General features: G+C 40.5%; 1 protein-coding gene across 2 annotated transcripts in view; it reads left to right on the forward strand.

Moving 5' to 3' along the window:
• col9a1b (collagen, type IX, alpha 1b) overlaps positions 1 to 20,450 on the forward strand; it is a 104,991-nt gene that overhangs the window by 22,645 nt on the left and 61,896 nt on the right. For both annotated transcript variants that reach the window (XM_073056499.1, XM_073056500.1), the window contains exons 9-15: positions 7,332 to 7,385; positions 10,263 to 10,307; positions 10,391 to 10,447; positions 10,544 to 10,597; positions 13,513 to 13,566; positions 15,026 to 15,079; positions 19,472 to 19,525. In XM_073056499.1, coding sequence (XP_072912600.1) covers positions 7,332 to 7,385; positions 10,263 to 10,307; positions 10,391 to 10,447; positions 10,544 to 10,597; positions 13,513 to 13,566; positions 15,026 to 15,079; positions 19,472 to 19,525 — 372 coding nt within the window. The remainder of the gene's footprint in view (positions 1 to 7,331; positions 7,386 to 10,262; positions 10,308 to 10,390; positions 10,448 to 10,543; positions 10,598 to 13,512; positions 13,567 to 15,025; positions 15,080 to 19,471; positions 19,526 to 20,450) is intronic.

Below are 20,450 nucleotides of genomic sequence, written 5' to 3' on the forward strand. Positions count from 1 at the left end.
TAACTAAAGTGAGAAATGCATAAGAAGTCTATTATAAATCAAGTCCACCTGTACGTTCAATGAGGTGGACCTCATTGTATATAGTTTATGATTATTTGCACTATTGTTTTTGTTTGCTTTTAATTCTGTACAGAGATAGCTCAGGGAAACCGGCATCAAATTCCCTGTATGTGTCCTCATACTTGGCGATAATAAAGGATTCTGATTCTGAAGTGTCAGGAATAATAGTGTCGTGAGATAGTTCTGCATTTAGACAGAAAGTAGATGTCCAGATTACCCAAAATGTATAATGCATAGTGATTGCCTAAGGTGGGAAATAGCAAAGATCAAGAGTTCAGTCGATCAGTCCTCATCATCAAGGCTTTCTGGCTACCTGTACCTTGGTCCGGTGGCACTGCTGGCTCAACGTGTGATGTGTATATCCACGTTGGCTCTCCAAGCAGCTTATGTGGTCAGTAACACTTGGAATGAACCTTCCCAGTAGAACTGCAGGAAGTTCTTTCATTGGTCGGCTCTCACCAGTACCCAATTTCTCAGCTAGTGGGTCTGCGCTATACAGCCAGTGCGACCTCTTGGGCTTTAAATACCTGTTGATTGGAAACTTTAAGAGCTTACGTTAGCTGTGCTGCCTCAGCTGCTATATGATGTGCACACACTACATATCAATTACAGCACGGAAACAGGCCATCTTGGTCCTTCTAGATTTTTTTATTTTTTTACCCCCTTCCCAATATAATCCCAGATGATCAAGTCCACTTGAATATCCACTTTTTTTTTGTATCAGGTTGGGAGGAAAAGCTGTCAAAGAAAAATTATATGCAAGTTCACATATATCAGGTGGCATTTTATGATGGAAATTAAAATTGTACAAATTCTTTAAGAAAATTTCAGGAACAGATTATTTAAAATAAACGGTGTAGTCTATGGTTCTGGTAGTGGTGGAGATGGAAACTGTTAACGAAGTTTTCTTGGCTCAAGGGCATCTTTGAGCCCAGTGGCTGGGCTGTACGCAAACAAAAACATATCCCTCCTGACATCCACATGTTTACACCTACCGTGTCTACTGTCCCATTTCTGTGTTTGTTGGACCAAAGAGCTGTAAAACACATTTAGAATTTATTTCACATTTAGAATTGTATTACCTAAATGACTACACTGTTCAAAACAAAATTTACCAGTCACATTTGAGTTACGTGAGCCATGTGTATAAAACAGTTAATGTTAAATACGAAGTTTACAGTGAAATTTTAAGCAGAGGATAATCAGGTTATGATTAGCCAAAATATAGTCACTGTCAATTTGTTAAGTATAAGACAAAGCTATAAGTTAAAATAGCATTCAAATTGTATATGTTAACCATTACAATACAATAGTTCTAAAACAATGTACGATATTGCCCAGAGGCCATACTTGAGCAGCCTGGAAGGTCTCTAAGACGAGTAATGTCCCCATTCCCCTTAAAAGCCTTAATTCCTTGATGTTGCAATTGCTTTTTGTTTATATTTGCATTTGCAGTCTATTGTCTTCTATGCTCTACTTGCTCTTTCATTGATCCTGTTTATAGTTACTATTCTATACATTTCATAAGAATGCCCACAGGATAAAGAAAGGAATCTCAGTGTTGTATGTGGTGACATGAATGTACTCTGATAATAAATTTTACTTTGTATTATCCTTTGCCTGTTGGGTTTGTATCTTTTCCTTTTAAAACTTTTGCTCATTTACCTGCTTTTTACAGGATTCATCTGACCATTTTTGCATTTCACATCTATATTAAACAAACACTGACCACCCTAGTCTTCTCACATTTTCCTTTCTCTAACAACATGGCCTCAGACATTACCTTAGTCCATTAATATACTTCAGAATATTTCTCAACGTACTTAATACTGTCTGATACAAACATGCATGCCACTGGAATCCTTTAGCGGTCTGGGACAGGGGACTTCCATGCTACCATTCATTGCACACACAATCAGGGTGCACATAGACACACACATTTCAGAATTCCTTTTTTAACAACACACTCATCAAACATTACTGTCCAAAATGTGGGACTCCAACCCTGCCCATGGCAACCTCATACGGGACAGCAACCGAGCCCGTGGCAACCTCGTGCGGGACAGCAACCTGGCCCGTGGCAACCTCGTGTGGGACAGCAACCAAGCCCACGGCAACCTCGTGCAGGACAGCAACCTGGCCCGTGGCAACCTCGTGCGGGACAGCAACCTGGCCCGTGGCAACCTCGTGCGGGACAGCAACCTGGCCCGTGGCAACCTCGTGCGGGACTCCAACCCTGCCCGTGGCAACCTCATGCGGGACAGCAACCTGGCCCGTGGCAACCTCATGCGGGACAGCAACCTGGCCGTGGCAACCTCATGCGGGACTCCAACCCTGCCCGTGGCAACCTCGTGTGGGACAGCAACCAAGCCCACGGCAACCTCGTGCGGGACAGCAACCTGGCCCGTGGCAACCTCGTGCGGGACAGCAACCTGGCCCGTGGCAACCTCGTGCGGGACTCCAACCCTGCCCGTGGCAACCTCATGCGGGACAGCAACCTGGCCGTGGCAACCTCATGCGGGACTCCAACCCTGCCCGTGGCAACCTCGTGCGGGACAGCAACCGAGCCCGTGGCAACCTCGTGCGGGACAGCAACCTGGCCCGTGGCAACCTCGTGTGGGACAGCAACCAAGCCCACGGCAACCTCGTGCGGGACTCCAACCTTGCCCGTGGCAACCTCGTGCGGGACAGCAACCTGGCCGTGGCAACCTCGTGCGGGACTCCAACCCTGCCAGTGGCAACCTCGTGTGGGACAGCAAGCCGGCCCATGGCAGCTTCGTGCAGGTCTCCAACCTGGACCGTGACAATCTCATGCAGGACAGTAACCAGGACCATGGCAACCTCTAGTGGGTCTGCAACCCAGACCACAGCTACCTCGTGCGGGACTGCAATACAACCCACAGGATCCTTGTGCGGGACTCCAACCTGGCCCACGGGATCCTCGTGCGGGACCGCAACCCTGCCCATGGAAACCTTATGAGGGACTGCAACCTGGCCCATGGGATACTTGTGCGGGTTTGCAACCCGGCCCATGGGATCCTTGTGCAGGACTGTAACCTGGAAACGGCAACCTCATGCGGCTCTGCAACCCGGCCCACGGGATCCTCGTGCGGGACTGCAACTCTGCACATCTGCAACCTTGTCTTTTTTTTAACACTGCAGCTTGCAGGAGGAAATTAGTGTTCCATCAGCAAACTCCGACCCTCGATAAATATGAGCAGCCTAGGATTTAGAACTGATCGGCTACGAAGGCTGAATTCCTTTCTCCTATATAACAAAGCCAAGGGTTAGCCATCTTGGTGGAACTATTAAGTAACTGTCGTAGCTGACAATTAATTGAATAAATTAAGATAACTAAAATAACTGGGCTCTCTTCCGACTCAAACGTTCCTTTTATTTTACTCTGGCACAAGTGTAATAGCATGTCCCCATCACTCAAACTGTTCAGAGGTCAGAACAGAAAACTGCTGTTTTTATACAGAACTAGCTTATCAGTTATGGATAGTAACCATTTGATAATTATATATGTTTCAATTCCTTACTTGGAATTGACAATACTTGCCATTCACAATAGAGGTGTTAAAAGTCTTATCAAAACTTCAAGCAGGCAGTGGATGATATTTTGAAGTTAGTAAGAACAATTGTGCCTTAGTTGATGGGTATGTTGGGTATGTATGTTTTTGTTTTTGTTATTTTTATCTCTTCTGTCTCTGGCACCCCTATTGTGTAAAAGGATGGTATGTTTTGGGAAGACCTTTCTGGAAAAGTCTCACTACAGAGGCCTCACTTGACTGGCTTGAGTACACAGTGCCACAGTCACCCCATGCTATCTCATCTCTTGTAAGCAGAGCTGTTTCTAGTGGTCTTACTTCAAAAGTTTCACTTAACTACAACTCTCCAGGTTATCTATACATTACTGTAATTTCCACATTGTTCACTTCTAAAGTTGATCTCTTTGTTAAATGAAAACTTGACACTGATTTTATGATAATGTACAAACAGGATGCATTTTGTTTACCGATTGGACCAAATGAAGTGAACATGGGTTAATCAACCATCACAATCCTCGCAACCATTTTTGAGCCCTATGCAGTTTGTCTGTACCTTATATCTCATGGTGCTACATCATTTACCGGACTTGACTGGTGCCATTCACTTCCACAGTTGTCTCGTCCCACTGCCTTTTGAGCATGTGGCTGGATGGCTCCTTCCGGCCCCTTGTGAATAGAGGACATCTCTCTGTCTGCCTTCTCCACCAAGGCATCCATTATAATCTCTGAAACACCTGGAGCCTGTTCTCTTCCATTTTGTGCCATATTTTTCCAGGCAAGTTGCAGTCCTGTATCTTGTCATTGTTGAGGGCCCCAGTCACTGTTTCACACTTATTCTTACAAAAAAACTCTCACATTGTGTAACTAATTACATCATTTTAGTCACTGTGGTATATACCATCTGATCAGAAAAAATAACTGATATTTCATTTTTGTGTATATTATTCACACAGAGATTATGTATAAAATTAACTAACTTGTAGGTGTACATGCTTATAAAATTAGGCCAGAAGTGTATTAAGGTGTTGATATGAACAATTGGTAGAGTATAAGTTATCTCTTACAATTTTGCCAGAATGTTATTTGAAAATTTATTCATGTTATTGTCTCATATAACTGCTGTTTCCACTGTTTTACTGTTCCATATTACTTTCCAACCCCATTCTGCCAGATTGCTCCCAGATAGTGTTTTCTGATTTATCGTTATTAGTTATGTATTTCACCTCTAAATATGCTGTAATATATCTGCCCAAGACAATTCTTCTGATAATAATCTCATTTATTAACTTTTTCTCCTCTATGGTTTCTTGGTTACTTCATTTACCTTTTGCCAGTAGTTTGGAAGTGAACTGCAAGTATTGTGCTCTTTGAGGTCAGTGTGTTCCTGACTTCCACACCTAAGTCTTGCAGTCCAAAGGCAGGTTAGCCATTGCACTGGTTCTGGGGTGGAGGTTATGCATTCTAAGCAGAGGAGTCAGATTAATTTACCTCATGGAAGCTTACTCTAATATCTTCAGTGTTTTAATGTATTTTAAATCTATTTTAGTAGTTTTTTAAATGTCCCTAATTTCAGAATGGCTGGAAATGCCTTTGATGCTATGAGTAGTCAGTGCTAAGACAGCATGGAAATATTGCTTCTGGTGAATCTCCCCAGGTCTATGACATTTCCCTGAGGAACTCTGATAGTGATGTCCTAGCACTAGAACTGACTTCTGACAGTCACATCCATGTTCCAATTTATAGAGTGTGAACACGAGGAAATCTGCAGATGCTGGAAATTGAAGCACACATTCAAAATGCTGGTGGAACACAGCAGGCCAGGCAGCATCTATAGGGAGAAACACTGTCGACGTTTTGGGCCGAGACCCTTCGTCAGGACTAACTGAAAGGAAAGATAGTAAGAGATTTGAAAGTAGTAGGGGGAGGGGAAAATGCGAAATGATAGGAGAAGACAAGAGGGGATGGGGTGAAGCTGAGAGCTGGAAAGGTGATTGGCAAAAGGGATACAGAGCTGGAGAAGGGAAAGGATCATAGAATAGGAGGCCTAGGGAGAAAGAAAGGGGGAGGGGAACACCAGAGGGAGATGGAGAACAGACAGAGTGATGGGCAGAAAGAGAGAGAAAAAAAAGGAGGGAAAAGAACTAACTATATCAGGGATGGGGTAAAAAGGGGAGGAGGGGCATTAATGGAAGTTGGAGAAGTCAATGTTCTTGCCATCAGGTTGGAGGCTACCCAGCCGGTATATAAGGTGTTGTTCCTCCAACCTGAGTGTGGCTCTGTCCACCAGAGAAAGCAGGATCTCCCAGTGGCCACACATTTTAATTCTACATCCCATTCCCATTCTGATATGTCTATCCATGGCCTCCTCTACTGTCAAGATGAAGCCACAATCAGGTTGGAGGAACAACACCTTATATACCGGCTGGGTAGCCTCCAACCTGATGGCATGAACATTGACTTCTCTAACTTCCGTTAATGCCCCTCCTCCCTTCTTACCCCATCCCTGATATATTTAGTTCTTTTCCCTCCTTTTTTCTCTTTCTCTTTCTGCCCATCACTCTGCCTGTTCTCCATCTCCCTCTGGTGCTCCCCTCCCCCTTTCTCCCTAGGGCTCCTGTCCCATGATCCTTCTCCTTCTCCAGCTCTGTATCCCTTTTGCCAATCACCTTTCTGGCTCTCAGCTTCACCCCACCCCCTCTGGTCTTCTCCTATCATTTTGCATTTTCCCCTCCCCCTCCTACTTGCAAATCTCTTACTATCTTTCCTTTCAGTTAGTCCTGACAAAGGGTCTCGCCTCGAAACTTCAACAGTATTTCTCCCTATAGATGCTGCCTGGCCTGCTGCGTTCCACCAGCATTTTGTGTGTTGCTATAGAGTGTGAGTTGAACCGTTCAAACATTTTCCCCTACACTCCTTCAACCCCTACATTTTTGTACATTCCTAAATAGAAATCTGGTTAACTTGCTCCCTCCTTCCCTCCAATCTCAATGATTTTAGTCAAGTACCTCTGTCTTTATTTGTTTTCTCTGTGGTTGTGCCAAAATATTAATCTTACATATCGTCCTTTCTCAAGACTTCAACCGGACTTGAGGTCTGCTATTATTTTTTTTCAGTTTATATAAAATATATGCCTCAGGGTGTTCCATCTGAGGGAGGGAAGGTAGGAATGGCAAATTTAAAAATTATTCCTAGTCACTTCTGTGCAAGTGCTAGGAACTGGTTCAGAGAGCTGGGAGAGGCCAAAGATCTAGTTGTTTAGCTTCAAAAAGTATGAGAAAAATGCCTAAAGCTCTGTGCGTTGCAGATGAGGGCTTACAAAACAAGGCCTTCCTTTCAGGCTCTACAAAGGTGGACTGCGTGAAGGAAATGAAATGCATCTCGCATAGGACTGGCCTTGTGTATAGGATTTGGGATAGGAATTGGGATTACCCAGGGATTGCTGGGCAGTAGCACGAGTAATGAAGGAAGAAGAGGGGCAGTATTGTAGTGATAGGTGGGATTCCTTTCTGGCAGATAGTAGTAGGAGCATGGGTAGAGTTGTCAATTAATAGATAACTTTGACAATAAGAGGGTAAAATAATGAAAGATGTGTAAGAAGGGTTGGCTTAATGAGTTTAATGATATGTGTTCTGAATTTAGATTTTAGTCTGATGCCTATAAGCATAAACATTATATTTCAATAATTATTTTAGTTTGAACTCTGGTTTTATATTACTTCAGGGTGATCGAGGACCTCCAGGACTATCTGGACCACCAGGGCCTCCTGGACCCAAGGTAAGTGATTTATTATTTTACTGAACTATATTTATTACCCAGCACACAAAAGATAACAGTTTCTGTTTCCAGTCTGTGAATGGTGTTTCATTGTATACAATAGGACAAAAGAAACAGAAACAATTGTTTCTGCTTGCATTTAATCAGAATAAATATATTCTACCATAATACCATTAATTAGCACTTTCTCTTTATATAGAAGTAGGTGAGACTGAAGATGTTGCCAGTGGTAATTTTAGCAGGAGGGAGACAATTGCTTTCAGGGTACAGTAACTTCAGTTGTTCCAGGTAATTTAGTTTATAAAACCTGGTAAAAGTAATACCAAATCTGTGAAGGTAGAAATTAAATTCCTAGATTTGTTAAGACAAGAGAATGCAGATGCTGGAATCTGCAACCAGAAGCAGAATGCTGGAAGAACTAATTGGGTCAAGAAGCACCAGTAGAGACAAAAAGTGTAAGTCGAGGTTTTGGCTTGGTTTTATTTTACCAATTATATTACTATACCTTGAAGCATAACCAAAATACTTCATATTTAATATTTTTAACTGTTATGTAAAACACATAGCTGTTATATTGCACATAGAAGAAGCCCCCAAGTTCAGGACCAAGGAAGAAATTGTTTCTGCTTGCATTGAGTCCTTTTCCTACTCTTCAAATAAAGCTGTGGATTTTGTGATGTGCAACAAGATTGGTCTATTTATACCAGTCATGCAGAAATGAATATGGTTTAAGTGGGATTCCAGTTCATGTTGAACATCTCTGGTGAGAATCAATTTCACCTCCATTGCTTTGGTTTGGTGTGTCACTTGACAGTGATATTCTGTGATTATTGTATCTTGGATTTTAGCTTCATGAAACCATATGGCAGCAATAAGAGTGTCCAAACTTATTTTTACATGATTCCTCCTAGCAGACCATCTGTTTGATTGTCCTGCAATCCTGTCTGATAGTTTCTTTAAGTAAGAAATAGGAACATGTTTAATATCATTTCATGGATTTTTTTTTACCAATAACTCTTCTACTACTGATGTTAGATTTCTGGACCTGTAGTTATTCAGTTTATTCCTGCTACACTTCTTAATAATGATTTTTCAAAATATTGAATTGGTTCAATTTCTTTGTTCATCTTATGAAGATGCTGTGGTACAATTACAAAGATTTAAGGCCACTTTTGACTATAGTGTGTCTTTATTTGTGTGTCACACTGCTGTATGCTGTCAGCTGACTGAAGAGGGGTAGTCTAATCCCATCCTCTGAATAGCAATTAATTAAAAGTGGAAATACATCTTTCCTTCCTATCTATTCCATTTAAGACAATAATAAAGTATAGCATGTGAGTATTTGCACTGAGTGATCTGAAAAGTAAAGACACAAACTTGGGAATTTCTTTGGTAGTTATGATAGGCAAGGCTTATCCATAAAGACAAGTGATTCAGCTTTAACTTCATGGACTTTCTACAGAATACAGAGAAGGAGGTGTTTGCTGTCTTGAGGCAATTAGGGTGGATAAATCTCCTGGGCTTGACAAGGTGTTCCCTTGGACCATGTGGGAGGCAAGTGCAGAAATTATAGAGCCAGAGCAGAGATATTTAAATTATCCTTTGTGACAGGTGAGATACCAGAAGATTGGAGGCTAGCCATTGTTGTTCCACTGTTTAAGAAAGACTCTAAAAATAAACTAAGGAATTATCAGCCAGTGAGTCTGACATCAGTAGTGCAAATTTATTGGAAACTATTCTAAAAGACAGGGTATATGAGTATTTGGCTAGACATGGTCTGATTAGGCATGGGTTTGTGTGTGGTAGCTCATGTCTAACCAATCCTATCGAGACTTTTGAGTAAGTTACTATGGTGAACTACATATACCTGTCTGGACTGCTCCTGTGGCTCCTCCCACAGACCCCTGCTGATTGCTCCTGTGGCTCCTCCCACAGACCCCTGTATAAAGGCGATTGAGGCCTGAACCTGGCCTCATTCTCCAGGATGTAGTGTTGTTCATTCTTCCAGTCAATAAAAGCCGCTATCTCGCTTCTTATGTCTCAGAGTGAGTTATTGATGGTGCATCAGTTACCAGGAAAGTTGATGAAGGCAAGGCAATGAATGCTGTCTACATGGACTTAAGCAAGTTGTTTGACAAGTTCCCACATGGGAGGTTGATCAAGAAGGTTCAGTCGCTCGGCATTCAAGATGAGGTAGTACATTGGATGAGACATTGGTTTTGTGGGAGAAGCCAGAAAGTGATGATAGTCAGTGTCTATGGAGGGGAATAAATACTTGATGCTTCAGATCCTTCATCAGTACTGGAAAGGAAAGGGGGGGGTCAGAAACCAGAATGAGTAAGTGGGGAAGGGGAAGGATAACCAGGTGGCAGGTGATAGGTGAGACTTAGTGAGGAAGAAGGCAGGTGGGGAGGAGGAATGAAGTAAGATGCTGGGAGATGATAGGTGGAAGAGTTAAAGGGCTGAAGAAAGAGGAATCTGATAAGAGAGGACATTGGACCATGGAAGAAAGGAAGGAGACACACCAGAGGGAGGTGATGGAGACGAGAAGAGAAGGGGTGAGAGGGGAATGGAAAAAAGAGAAAGTGGGGTTGAGAAAATGAAGTCGGAGAAATAAATGTTTATGTCATCAGGTTGGAGGCTACCCAGTTGAAATATGAGGCTTTACTCCTCCTACCTAAGTGTATCAATTATGAAAGTATTAGAAGCACAGAATCATGAAAGAGTGATGCAGTGTGAATATACATCTTGCTTTTTTGAACTCTTCCAAAAGTTATTGTTGAATTGCTTTCCTCTAACTGGTCTGGTGTATATCTCAGATCATCATAGGTATTTGCCTGTTAAATTTGTCAATATATTTATCTTCTTTCACTGTAGGGGCTTCCAGCAGTAACAAATGGTGAAAGCAGTGTCGATGTTCTGGTAAGTTCTCAAGAGTATTGATTCATTTGCTCCATCAAGACATTCCATATGAATTATTAAACAGAATGCCTGTTTGTTTGCAGTGCCCAAACTCATGCCCTCCAGCCCTCCAGGGTCACGCTGGTCTTCCAGGAATGAAGGTAGGAGTCCAGATTATTATAACTGAACTAACAACTAAATAACTGGGTAAAATGATGCACAAGTACTTTCATTTAATTCATCCCTTTAATATTTAGGGTCATAAAGGTGTGAAAGGTGAAACCGGTGAACCAGGCAAGCAAGGACACAAGGTAGGAGAAAATCAACATCTGAAATAGTTGTACTTTGAAGATCAGTGTATATTTTCTTTGTCCCAAACAAATTCAGTATCCTCTAAATAAGATCTTTTACTCATTAGTTGATTGTTTGATTAAAAAGTGACAATTATTTTTCTTGTGAGCTGATAAGCCAAACTTTGCCACAACATACAAGTCATCAAGTCATTAATTTGTACTTTATGTTCCAACAGTTTGCACAGTTCTGCAATTCCAAAATATAATCTTCAGTTTTCCTTTAACATTGTAGTTTCATTCTGTCTTTGGATTTAAGGAAATAATTTATGTACGGTTGCATCAGACCTTTCAAAGTAATTGCAGGTTACAAAGCAAAGTAGTTGCAGGTTGATAATATATTCTTCCAGTCCTAGCTGTGTGTGGCCTGCATTATCATAATTTACTAATAAACATGATATAAAGTACACAGTTCAGATCTGCATCTTTCTTGTATTTACAATATAAACATGCCAAAAAGAATTATAGGAAAGAATTAGTGAATGTCCAAATTACTTGTTTTTCTCTGCTTTTTGCCTAGCCTCCAAAAATGCATGCCATTGATTAAATCTGAGCTAGGGACTGACATGACTCTGGGCAGAGGTAACATGGATGTCCTTCGGGGACTGAAATTCCCCTTTGCTCTGGAGGCTGGTCCCAATTCCACATATAAATGACAAAGTTATTCAGCATTAAACCACTTCACATTAATGGTGCCATTGTAACATAAACAGCTCATTGCAGGAAATCTTGTTCTCTTACTAGGAATCAGTGGCAAGAAGGAAGAAGGTGACTGAAGTAAAATATTGAAATTAGTTGAAGTACTATAAATAACATATATAAAGAGACAGGGGAAAACATTCTATAGAGATGCAAAGAGGAAGAAATAATGAACAAATAGAAGCATAAGAAGAGTAGATAAAAAGATATGCTAAGCAGGTGCAAGATTCTCTTGTGGCTAATCTGTTCTCAGCTGCTTCTTCCATTGTAAGGATGGAGTTATTTGAAGGCACTTCATGACTTATGATTTCAGTTCTATTTGCAACTCCCATGACAATGAAGTACTCTGTAGCTGACCAGGTCTGTTTGTTCTTTGAGGTGAAAAAAGCTCTGATAGTAATGTCTTTCTGTTAAATGTTACCTGGATCTGAACCTACTTGAACTATACACTGCTCTCCCTTTGATTGGCATCAATTTCTGAATCCATTGCCCTCACCTTCAAGCACATGGGGAGGAAATAAGGGATCAAAAATTTGTGTTCCATCTCACCGCTTTATATGGGTTACAATTGAGTTAAGTCTGCTCTGGCCAGTGACCCACCTCCACAGTATCTGGCCAGAAGATCTCAGACAGGTCTCTGCTTATCAAGTATATGATTGCTGATATGCAAGGCAAGGGGATGAACGCATGTTTAGTCAGCTTGGACCAGGAGAAGACCTATGATGGAATTTTGCAATAGTGGTTGTATCCTTCAAAGTGAAGATTGGGGGAGAAAATTCAGAAATGGATACAACTGTCAGAGACACAGACCTAATCAATGAGTAAAAAGCTTTCCTATCAAATTGAGAGTCAAGCAAGGCTGTCTTCTCTCCTCTGTCTTATTTGTGTGTTGTTTTGAGCCTATTGTTGAATCCACTAGGGGAAATATAAGAAGCACTGTATATACGGTATGGCATATATTTTGCACAATGCTTTACAGTACCAGTGACCTGGGTTCATTTCCCACCACTGCCTGTAAGGAGTTTGTACATTCTCTCTGTGACTAAATGGTTTCCTCTGGGTGCTCCGGTTTCCTCTGATGGTCCAAAGACATACCAATTGGTTGGTTAGTTCGTCATTGTAAATTGTCCTATGATTAGACTAGGGTTAAAATGGGTGATTACCAGGTGGTGCAGCTCGAAGGGCCTACTCTGCACTGTATCACAATAAATAAATAAAGTAGAAACCCTTGACTCTCAAACGTCTAGCAATCACAATAGGTACACAGGAACAAACCCTTTTCAAGTTAAAACTATATAAAGGTTTCCCCCGCTATCCGAAGGTAGAGTGTTCCTCTGAAACCATTTGTAAGCCGTAATGTCGTAAATCGAAGAAGCAATTACCATTAATTTATATGGGAAAAATTTTTGAGCGTTCCCATACCCAAAAAATAACCTACCAAATCATACCAAATAACACACAAAACCTAAAATAACACAAACATATAGTAAAAGCAGGAATGATATGATAAATATACACCCTATATGAAGTAGGTATATTGTATGTATGGTGTAGTTTCACTTATCAAACTCGGGAAGACAGCGAGCCAAAATCGATTTGGAGGAAAAAAATCGGCATGTACATGCATGTGCATGTACACACCTATGCAAGTACACGCATACGTACGTACATGCGCACACAACTGCCTGCACAAGGCTTCACGGTTGTTGTAGTCCTTCTCAGGGTAAACACACGTATAAAGCGGGCGTCTTTTTCTCATAAAAGTGAAAATCCTCTTTGGTTAGCGAAAACAGTTACTGACTGTAGGTCTTACATAACAGCGAGCTGTCATAAAGCAAACGTTCGAAAAACAGGGGCCACCTGTAACTATTTGTTCATTCTCACTGGGTCGATATGCTGGAACTCCTATAACTACCATATTCTTCGACAGTTTGTTTTGGTCTTATCATCATTAGTCCTATCCTGTACATAGATGAAAAGGAATTATTTGCTTTCCTGTAACTAATTCAAAGATTCTTACTTCTGTTGAGAGTAAATTTGCACAGGATGCAGGTGTGCATTACAATACACATTATTTTAGCTGTACTTTCTGCACATGCATGTGTCAGCTGTATTATTGTATCAGAACATAATTCTGTTATACTTCTCCTTTCAAAAATACTTGCTTTATCTTTTAGGGAGAAGAGGGTGAGACAGGAGAACCTGGAGACCTAGGTTCTCAAGGCCCTCCGGTAAAGTATTTTTCATCTTAAATATATTTTTCCTTGGTGAAATTTATAATCATACAAGGTATATTAATTAAAAATCTTGGGCTGAATTCCTGGAGCAACACACAAAATGCTGGAGGAACACAGCCCTTCAAGATAGTACTGTCGTTTAAGATGATCCTGATTAATCTCTGGTGCCCTCATCTCTTCTGTGCCAGTTTTACAATGCCTCTGTTTGATGATTTTTCAAATACTTATTTATCTTTAGCTTTAATATTTAAGCCTCCACCATCTTTTAGGGCAGAGAATTAAAGAGATTTACTACCCTTTGAGAGAAGAAATTTCTACACATTTGTTTTAGATGACTGGCCCCTTATTTTTTGATCCTGTCTCCAAGCTGAGACACTTATACAGTATATAAATAATTGAAACACCCTAGTTTCCTTGGCTCCGTAAGTCTAGGGAAGACAACCTCTGGCTCAACTAAACTTGTGAGATTGAGTTGTTCCCCTACCCCAAACCGCAGTTTGCGTGAATGCTGTGTAATTTGCTACCCTGTTGCAAATTGTTGGCAAAATAACAGACAGTAAACTGCATACGATTAAAGGAATTATATTTATGAATCTTAACTAAAGGTTTAGTAAAGAATAACAAAAAGAAAAGGGCCCATTCTAATTAAACAGTCAAATGTGCACAAGTTGGAGCTCATCTTGAACTTCTCTGTCACTCACGCGCTGGGCCCTCATCAGTGTGAATGCCCACACCACCTTCTGAACATTGCTCGCAAACTATCTCAAACAAACAGGTCTCCCATCAGATCGTATGTTATGACCGGTTCTCCCCAGCATTTTCTCTTCAACTCCCGCCGAACAAAAACCCAAGACCAACTTATTGTCCCTCACCAAGAAAACCTTCTGCTGAATGGATGGCACACATTCCACATCATCCCTTACCTTCAACAGTAACCCAAACAAGCTGAAAACAAGTGGCTCTTACAGAACTGCCAAAATGAAATATATATAGCAAAAATATGAACCAGTGCATTACATAATTATATCTCTTCATTTTTACATAGATGAAAACTTCAAGATTGCAGTTCAAATAAACACTTTTAAATTGTTTTAGTTGTCATTAATTAAAGATTATTTTCTGTTAATATTTTTCCCTGAATGGTAACTTTCAAATGGATGGTACTATACAGCATTTGTTAACAATCAATCCACCATATATTCAGAAATTTAGTTTTTGTTGCAGCCAGTATGTTCTTTTCCACATGTTGGTGAAGCCTTGTGATGAGGAACTGTGCACAAAAAGAATCTGCATTTTTCAGTGTTGTGTGAGAAGGCTGTAGAAATTAAAAATCTGATGAAGTGCTGTGGCTGGCAATAATAAAAAAAATACAAACTTTACTTCATATTTGCCACAAGCATTTTTGTGTTTTCCTAATAATAGCACATATAATGGGCTTTCTTATCAATATTAGGGATCACAAGGCCTAAGAGGATATATTGGCATGGAGGGTCAAAAGGGTGATATGGTAAGTTCATTTGATGCCATTGAAATAAACTGGTCTTTGTCCTGAATAATTGTGCAAACCCTTTACCATAACACTGTGAAAGGAATACCAAAAGTACTTTAATGCTTTGTTAGTTTGCTTATAAAGAAATCTTTCTTTGGCATGCTGAATGATATAATTTAATGTTATTTCCTAACAATTATATGTAATGTCTATTTTTGGTAAGGAAATTGGCTTAATACTGGAACGGGGCTAATTAGGAAAATGTAAGACTGTGGGAATAACAGCATTCCTATGATGGGCCACTTGAGTTACCACTAATCCTGTATATTTTATATCACTGAAATACCATATGTGGTGGGAGGGGGCAAAAGAATTGTTACTGATGTCCCATACAGCAAATGTGCAGAAAATAACTGAGAATTGGTTGTTTCATTTATTAATGAATTTGTGCAGAAGATAAAAAAAATCCTTAAAACCCTTGTATATCAGTAGATTTTTTAATTAGGTTCACAGTTCAAATGAAGTGTAATTGTCATGGTGCAGGCCTTGAACACAGAAGCAGGCCTTAACTTGGAGTGGATGTTTTGTGTATTAGTATCCTTGCTTCTGTTGGAGAATCCAAAATATTTATCTCTTTCACTTAGTTTCTTATTTAAAATTTCATCACTTTACAAATCTTTTCCCATTCCTCAAACTATGCTTAGCCCCTTTATTATTTCCCTCCTCCACTCCTGACCACTTACTAGGCAACACACACAAAATGCTGGAGGAACTCAGCAGGTTGGGCAGCATCTATGGAAAGGAATAAACAGTCAGGAATTTGGGCCAGACCCTTCATCAGGACTGGAAAAAAAGATGAGAAGTATGTCCTGATGAATGATCTCGGCCCGAAACGTCGACTGTTTATTCTTTTCCATGGATGCTGCCTGGTCTGCTGAGTTCCTCCAGCATTTTGTGTGTGTTGCCTTGGACCAGCATCTGCAGAGTTTTCTCTTGTCCCTGACCACTTCCTGCAACCTACAGTGATGGGAAGCAGTGGACAAAAGGACTTCGCGGCTGTTTGTGCATGTAAGCCTTTTCCAACTGTGCACTGTGATGTACATTAGACATACAATTGCCAGGAGCTCTTGTACGGTGCAGCTCAGGGCATGATTCTCCACACTTTAGAGCATTGTTAATGAGGGGCTGTGACAGTGCTGCCAGAGATTGATACCTATTTGATGCACTGAAGAACAAACTCTAGCATTGTACAATCAAGAATATCATAGATAATAACATAGGGACATAAAAAAATAGGAGCAGGAGTAGGCCATCTGGCCTATTGAGCCTGCTCTACCATTCAATAAGATCATGGCTGATCTGGCCATGGGCTCATCTCCACCTACCTGCCTTTCCCCCATAACCCTTAATTTTCCTACTATGCAAACATCTATCCAGCCTTGTCTTAAATATACTTACTGAGGTAGCCTCCACTGCTTCATTGAGGAGAGAATTCCACAGATTCACCACCCTCTGGGAAAAGCAGTTTCTCCTCATCTCCGTCCTAAATCTTCTCCCTCGAATCTCACCTACCAATCGAAACAACTTATCTATCCCTTTCATAATTTTATATGTTTCTATAAAGTCTCTTCTCAATGTTCTGAATTCCAGCGAGTACAGTACCAGGTGACTCAATCTCTCCTCATAGTCTAACCCCCTCATCTCTGGAATCAACCTGGTGAACTTCTTCTGTACCACCCCCAAAGCCAGTATATCTTTCCTCAAGTAAGGAGACCAGAACAACACACAGCACTCAAGGTGTGGCCTCACCAGTACCCTGTACAGTTGCAGCATAACCTCCCTGCTCTTAAATTCAGTCCCTCTAGCAATGAAGGGCAATGTTCCATTTGCCTTTTGATAGCCTGCTGCACCTGCAAACCAACCTTTTGTGATTACTATGGTAAACTACAACTGCATGAAATACAAGAAGTGTGAAAGTACCTTTATATATTTTGTGCAGTCTGTGTGCTGCTATAGGTGACAATATGTAGACAGTTAAGGGCAGCAAGTGATTGAAGGATTGAACTGGGAATCCTTTTTGCTGGTTATGTGCATGTCACCCACAATCTATGCTAACAGTCATTGGACTTACTATAAAGACTAACCTTTGGGTCAGTTTGACTTTGATTCAGCACTCAAGCACTAAATTGCAAATCAGAGTCTTGCAATTTGTTCCTTGGCTGGACTCAGCACATCCTGAACAGAGGCATAACTTATTGAAGTAGTCCCACAGGCATCCTGAACAGAGCGACTGGATATACCTTGCATCCAGGCTCTTCATAAGTAGTGCAACTGTATTCATCTGAGTGTGGTCATTGACATTAATTGCAAAGGTTGTTGGCCCCATCATAAGCTAGAGATTTAAAAAATATATTAACAAGTTAAATTAATATATGGTGGTTTTTATTAAATACATTCTAATTTATGTTAATTATTTAAATCTGTTTGGGCTGTTTGAAATATCTCTGGTTATCAGAGATTTTAAATACAGTGGATTCCAATTAATTGGGACATATCAGGACCAGTACTTTTTGGTCAAATTAAACGGCTGCACCAATTAGCCATAGTTTCATGGAAGTAGTTAAAAAAAGTATAAAAATGCAAACTACCATTTAACTGAGTAACAAGTTATGTATTTAATTGAATTACAGAACAAATTAGAATACCATCAATTCTACTGCAGTCCCATGAATCTGTGTATGAGTTCCCAGTATTTATTGATGGAGCAATTCATCCAGTGTATGCTGACATGTTCTTTTGATTCTCTGTAAATCATATATGTCAAACTCAAGGCCCGCGGACCAAATCCGGCCCGCGGTGGAATTATCTTTGGCCCGTGAGATAATATCTAATTACTATTAAAGCTGGCCCCAGTAATCGAAGCGCCTATGGCGTATGATATGGCTAATGCTGAGTTTATTCAGGTACCAGGTTTTCAGGGTTTTTAGTGTTTATTCGGCAGTCTTCTTCATAAGAAACGGAATTTGTAAAGTGAAACACTTTGTAGTTATAGCAGAGACTGAGACACATGAGAGCAGGCTGAAAAAACGGAGGCAACGAAAGCTGCGTTCGCACGCGTCCGACTGATCCGGCCCGCATGAAGCTGCATTTTGCTCAATCCGGCCCGTGACCTAAAATGAGTTTGACACCCCTGCTAAATGAACAAAATCAGTGCAGACACAGTGTAGAAAATGGACTGCCTTCATACAATGCTATCGACTATTGCATCCTCCAAATCTTAATTGTCATTGTAACATTCAAGATTATTGTTCATACCTTAATTTTTCATAGTTCCTAACTTGCTGAAGTAGTGAAATCATTTCATTTTCACTCGTGACCGTTCCTGACATCTCCAAGCTTGGATGCTTGAAATCTCAATGAGGAAGCAGCTCGGAATTGTTTTACTGCTTATTTCTCAACAACTGTCTGTGACAAAAAACACTGCCTTTTCAACACAAGCACATGCAACTGATGCCTATTTAAAAACTTTTCACTCTAAGCATGGTGAAGTGTCTAACAGCTACACTGTGCATGTGTCTGACACTAGTTAAAAACTGGCAACAATCTCCTGCCCCGAGTAAGCGGCATAGTGTCCCAAATACATAAAGGGAACCTTGGCTATGTTTTGATTAGGTTTTGTTCTTTAAGATTGTCCAGAATAAGCAGCTTCCCATGATTAATCGATGGCCCGATTAACCAGAATCCACTGTAACTGAAGAGACCATTGACAGCAATGAGTTATCAAAAGGCTTGTTAGGGTGCTCAGCCCTGAGGAATTGCTCTGCTTGTGGATCAATCCACTTCACAGGGTGGCTATGGAACCAGATTCACAAGTTGTTTGAGTCCATGCAAATGTAAATTTTAAGTGCAGCCATGGGAAAAGGCAAGTGTAGTTCTGGGTCCAGATTGCACACTTGCAATGAATGGCATAGATTGCAATTACAGTGCATAGCAGAGATGTTGTTATTCTATTAATCACTTATGTCAAGAGAACTGACAATAATTAATATATATTTTATAAAGAATACGATACATTTTTAAACACCAATCCTACAGAACCATAAATCAACCTTGCTTAGCTAAAGAAGAGCTGAGTTTATGTATGTAGCCAGCAATTAGCAGTTCTGCCTGTCAGGTACAATATAGGAAGCTGTAGAACATGATGTCATAATTTGAGTTCATTCATTTCAAGCAATGCCGAATTTTGACTAGGACTGGTAATTCACAAAATTTTATGGCCAATGGTCAGAGTTCCTAATAGACATGCTAATACTTCCATCTTTATAACTTATTGTTCCTGCTCTGAGAAGATTTGTTATTGAATATTGTTTTCTTTCTTCCCTTCTGAAACTCTTTGGTTTATTTCTGCAGGGACCTCGAGGAGAAGTTGGTGAAGCTGGTGGTGTCGGCCCTATCGGTGCACCTGTAAGTAGATTTTCTCTTTAAACTTCTTTCCTTTTATCTTAATTCAGAGGGTGGAGGGTGAAACTAACTACCACAGTGAATAATTTGGGTGAATGGTATTGCTGTACTCAAGGAGAACCAAGATCAATGGAAAGAATGAAAGGATATGCTGATAGAGTGAGATGAAATAGGGTGATGGGGGGGCAGATTTGTGGGAGATGCTTATGTGGAGTATAAACTCCAGCACAGATTTTTGGACAGTAATGTTGCAACACTATTTTAGTTATGTTAGATTCTGCTTTTGTTAATTACTACCAATGAAATACCCTGAATAATGTCAATATTGTGACTTTATGGCATCTCAAAATGGTTCTCAACTAATTAATTATTTTTGAATTATTGTTACTCTAATAGATTGAAATGATAGTTTGTGAATTGCAAGATTGCACTTTAAGCAAAGGACCTAGTTACCTTATTTACTTAATTTTGGCAAGTTGGCAAAGAGTTGGAATTAGGGCAAGCAGTGTTTTCTAGGTGGAAGTTTGTGTGTCTAAGCAATCTTAGTGTATTCCTGAGGACCTGGAGGATGTTGCTGCTGTCTGTAACACTTGGCGACAGCTATGTAGGGATGGATTTCATATTCTGGAGATGGAAAGAACAACCAGAAGACAGCAGAAGAGAGCCGGGAGAAATGCAGCCATGGTTGCCATCACTACCACCACTACCACATATACATGTCCCACATGCAATAGAACTTGTGGGTCCAGGATAGGACTGTATAGTCATCAAAGATCTCACCATTAAAGGAGTGGATGTTGTCATCAGATTCCGATGGACAACAAAAGAAGAAGAGTGTAATGTACTGTATATTTTGGGTCATGCATCTGAAAATATAAAGTGGAATATAGTTAGAGCACACCACTCCAGAGCGCCTGTTAGAGTACTC

This window comes from Hemitrygon akajei, chromosome 9 (genome assembly GCF_048418815.1).
Source record: "Hemitrygon akajei chromosome 9, sHemAka1.3, whole genome shotgun sequence".
NCBI classification, from domain to species: Eukaryota; Metazoa; Chordata; class Chondrichthyes; order Myliobatiformes; family Dasyatidae; genus Hemitrygon; species Hemitrygon akajei.